The 3,191-nt window shown below is 40.3% G+C and overlaps 1 protein-coding gene across 1 annotated transcript; it reads left to right on the forward strand.

Moving 5' to 3' along the window:
- The first annotated feature begins 1,492 nt into the window (after window positions 1–1,492).
- On the forward strand, window positions 1,493–2,673 carry LOC543280 (alpha/beta-gliadin MM1-like). Its single transcript, NM_001405749.1, has one exon. It carries the CDS (start codon window positions 1,563–1,565, stop codon window positions 2,484–2,486), a length of 924 nt encoding a protein of 307 aa, NP_001392678.1. The 5' UTR covers window positions 1,493–1,562; the 3' UTR covers window positions 2,487–2,673.
- The last annotated feature ends 518 nt before the right edge of the window (window positions 2,674–3,191 follow it).

The following is a 3,191-nucleotide window of genomic DNA, read 5'->3' on the forward strand; positions in this document are numbered from 1 at the left end:
CAATACAGGCCCGCATTGGATGGCACAACACGTCCGGACCATGTGGTCCGGATGGTTGTGGACAGTTTAATTGAGGGTCGGCGTTGGAGATGCCTTAGAGTTTATGAATCCATTGTGTTTTTCTAATCATAAAAAAGCACTTACAATAAGTTATAAGGAAAGACACGTTTATATGTTAGGTTCAGACTCCAGCTTTCGTTTTACATATGCTTTATTCATCCGACTGATTCCAATAGAGTGAGCCTAGCGTTGTTTTTCTGGAAACTCGCGGGATAAGGAGACATGCATACACATTCTTTCAAGCAAATCACATCCATCCTTTTTAACTCATTTTTCTTCTTTTAATAATATAATAGATCATTTATATTTTTATCTGAAACAGTTGACGTGTAATTTATATTGTAATCTGAGGATAATGTTTGGATTTTACTTTCAAATATATTTGAAATGGCCATGATGGAATCACATCCATTTATTTTATTATTATTTGAATTTGATCCAAAAGATAAATAATGAGTAGAGGTCATGTCAACTTTTCTGAGAACTTTGCTAATCAAAATATAAATTGTATTTAAAAACATCTATTTTTTAGCACGCATGAAAAAGATAACACGTATCTTTTCACACATAATGAACGGTTGTCATAAGAACTCATGCCATGCCACAACCTCCCTCCGACCCTGCCAACATTGTTGCAGCTGCACTCGCAAGCCTTAGCGTAGATGATAATTTATACAATTTGCGTAAAACAAAATAAGATCTACAAATGAATAGAAGCTAGAACGTACATTGGCATGCACACACATTGCAAGCCATACTAAGCTGATAAGTGTTAATAACTTGTACAACATATACAACACTTAAGACAAGTAAAAGCAATTTGATGAGTCATGGTCTATCAAAGCCACATTACTAGTCTAATCCATCTTAACAGGTCACACATGATTAAAATCTTGTTTGTGTGCAAGTCAAGCTTATCTAGTTTACATGTAACAACTTGTAGAACATTACAAAATTTATGTTTGCTAATAACTTCTAGAACACTACAACACTTGACATGTAAAAGGAATTTGATGAGTCAGCGTACTAAAGCAAGTTATATTACTAGTCTTATCTACCTTAACAGGCCACACAAGATTACAAACCAAGTTCTGTGCCAGCCATGCTTATCTAGATTATGCGTAACAATTTGCAGAAAATTACAAACTTAGTTTCAGAAAAATAGGCAATCTAGATTAGTGTTTGAGCTGTAAAGTGAGTAAAATGAGTCATGCGTGTTATCACACCTTTTTGGTTGTGGAATGATAGTGCAACAACAAGGAACTTTAATGACCAGTTCAAGAATACACTTGTAAGTAGTGCCACCGAACACAACATACCAAATTATGATTTTGAGAAGCATCCAAGCACTTCCACACAAGCAAATGCCAATTGTGAAAGAGATCATGCCATGGCAGCTATAAATAGGCCCGTAGCATGACGATCATCCTTCCTCATCCATCATTCTCATAAGTAGAGCGCATCATTTAAGCCAAGCAAGCAGTGCTCAATACAAATCCACCATGAAGACCTTTCTCATCCTTGCCCTCCTTGCTATTGTAGCAACCACCGCCACAATTGCAGTTAGAGTTCCAGTGCCACAATTGCAGCCACAAAATCCATCTCAGCAACAACCACAAGAGCAAGTTCCATTGGTACAACAACAACAATTTCCAGGGCAGCAACAACCATTTCCACCACAACAGCCATATCCGCAGCCGCAACCATTTCCATCACAACAACCATATCTGCAGCTGCAACCATTTCCGCAGCCGCAACTACCATATCCGCAGCCGCAACTACCATATCCGCAGCCGCAACTACCATATCCGCAGCCGCAACCATTTCGACCACAACAACCATATCCACAATCGCAACCACAGTATTCGCAACCACAACAACCAATTTCGCAGCAGCAGCAGCAGCAACAACAACAACAACAACAAAAACAACAACAACAACAACAACAACAGATCCTTCAACAAATTTTGCAACAACAACTGATTCCATGCAGGGATGTTGTATTGCAACAACACAGCATAGCGTATGGAAGCTCACAAGTTTTGCAACAAAGTACTTACCAGCTGGTGCAACAATTGTGTTGTCAGCAGCTGTGGCAGATCCCCGAGCAGTCGCGGTGCCAAGCCATCCACAATGTTGTTCATGCTATTATTCTGCATCAACAGCAACAACAACAACAACAACAACAACAACAACCGTTGAGCCAGGTCTCCTTCCAACAGCCTCAACAACAATATCCATCAGGCCAGGGCTCCTTCCAGCCATCTCAGCAAAACCCACAGGCCCAGGGCTCTGTCCAGCCTCAACAACTGCCCCAGTTTGAGGAAATAAGGAACCTAGCGCTAGAGACGCTACCTGCAATGTGCAATGTCTATATCCCTCCATATTGCACCATTGCTCCAGTTGGCATCTTCGGTACTAACTGAGAAGAGAAGAACTCTAGTAGTAGATATATGATACACCGTTTTCTTAGTCCATGGTTTGGTCGTTGTAGCGGTGAAAAAATAAAGTGACATGCACTATCATGTAAGAACCCGAACTATACTAGTTCAAACATGGGAATAAAAGACAAACACATGTCTTGTCTACATATGATTGTTTGTTTGAGTTCCACTCATGTGCCCACTCACAAGTTCACCCCTAATTATATATATTATGCATTAAGTAGATATTTATGTTGCATTAATCTAAAGATAACAAAATGAGTCTGAAATTTGAATTAAATTGAAGTATTTCCTTGGACTTTCAAATGGAGTATTATTAAAGTAGTAAGGACTATCCACATCCTTGGCTTGCCCTTGATCAATTATTTCCAGAGAAGCATTCAATTCATTAATCAATTACATTGATTTTTGTGGCTGATACTTTTCCTCAACATGAGTATATTCATCGCGGCTACTCCAAATAGGCATGAATGAGGTACCGGTGCTCTGGAGCACTGGTACCTAACTGCTTCTCATGTGAAGGGGTGGGGGTGCGGGAGAGGTGTTTTTGGTGGGCCAGGGGAGTAAGAAGCGGCCGTGGCAGCGGTCCAGACACCCACAAAGCCCCGTAGTTTGTTTTTGGTTTACAGGAAAATGCACATCCAGACCGGCCTGCGGGCCGATATAGGACCGTATTGAATGGCAAAA

This window comes from Triticum aestivum, unplaced genomic scaffold (assembly GCF_018294505.1).
Source record: "Triticum aestivum cultivar Chinese Spring unplaced genomic scaffold, IWGSC CS RefSeq v2.1 scaffold73444, whole genome shotgun sequence".
NCBI lineage: Eukaryota > Viridiplantae > Streptophyta > Magnoliopsida > Poales > Poaceae > Triticum > Triticum aestivum.

Bases quoted from the DNA above. Each gene is read 5' to 3' on its own strand.
- LOC543280 (NM_001405749.1), top strand. From the start codon at position 1,563: ATGAAGACCTTTCTCATCCTTGCCCTCCTTGCTATTGTAGCAACCACC.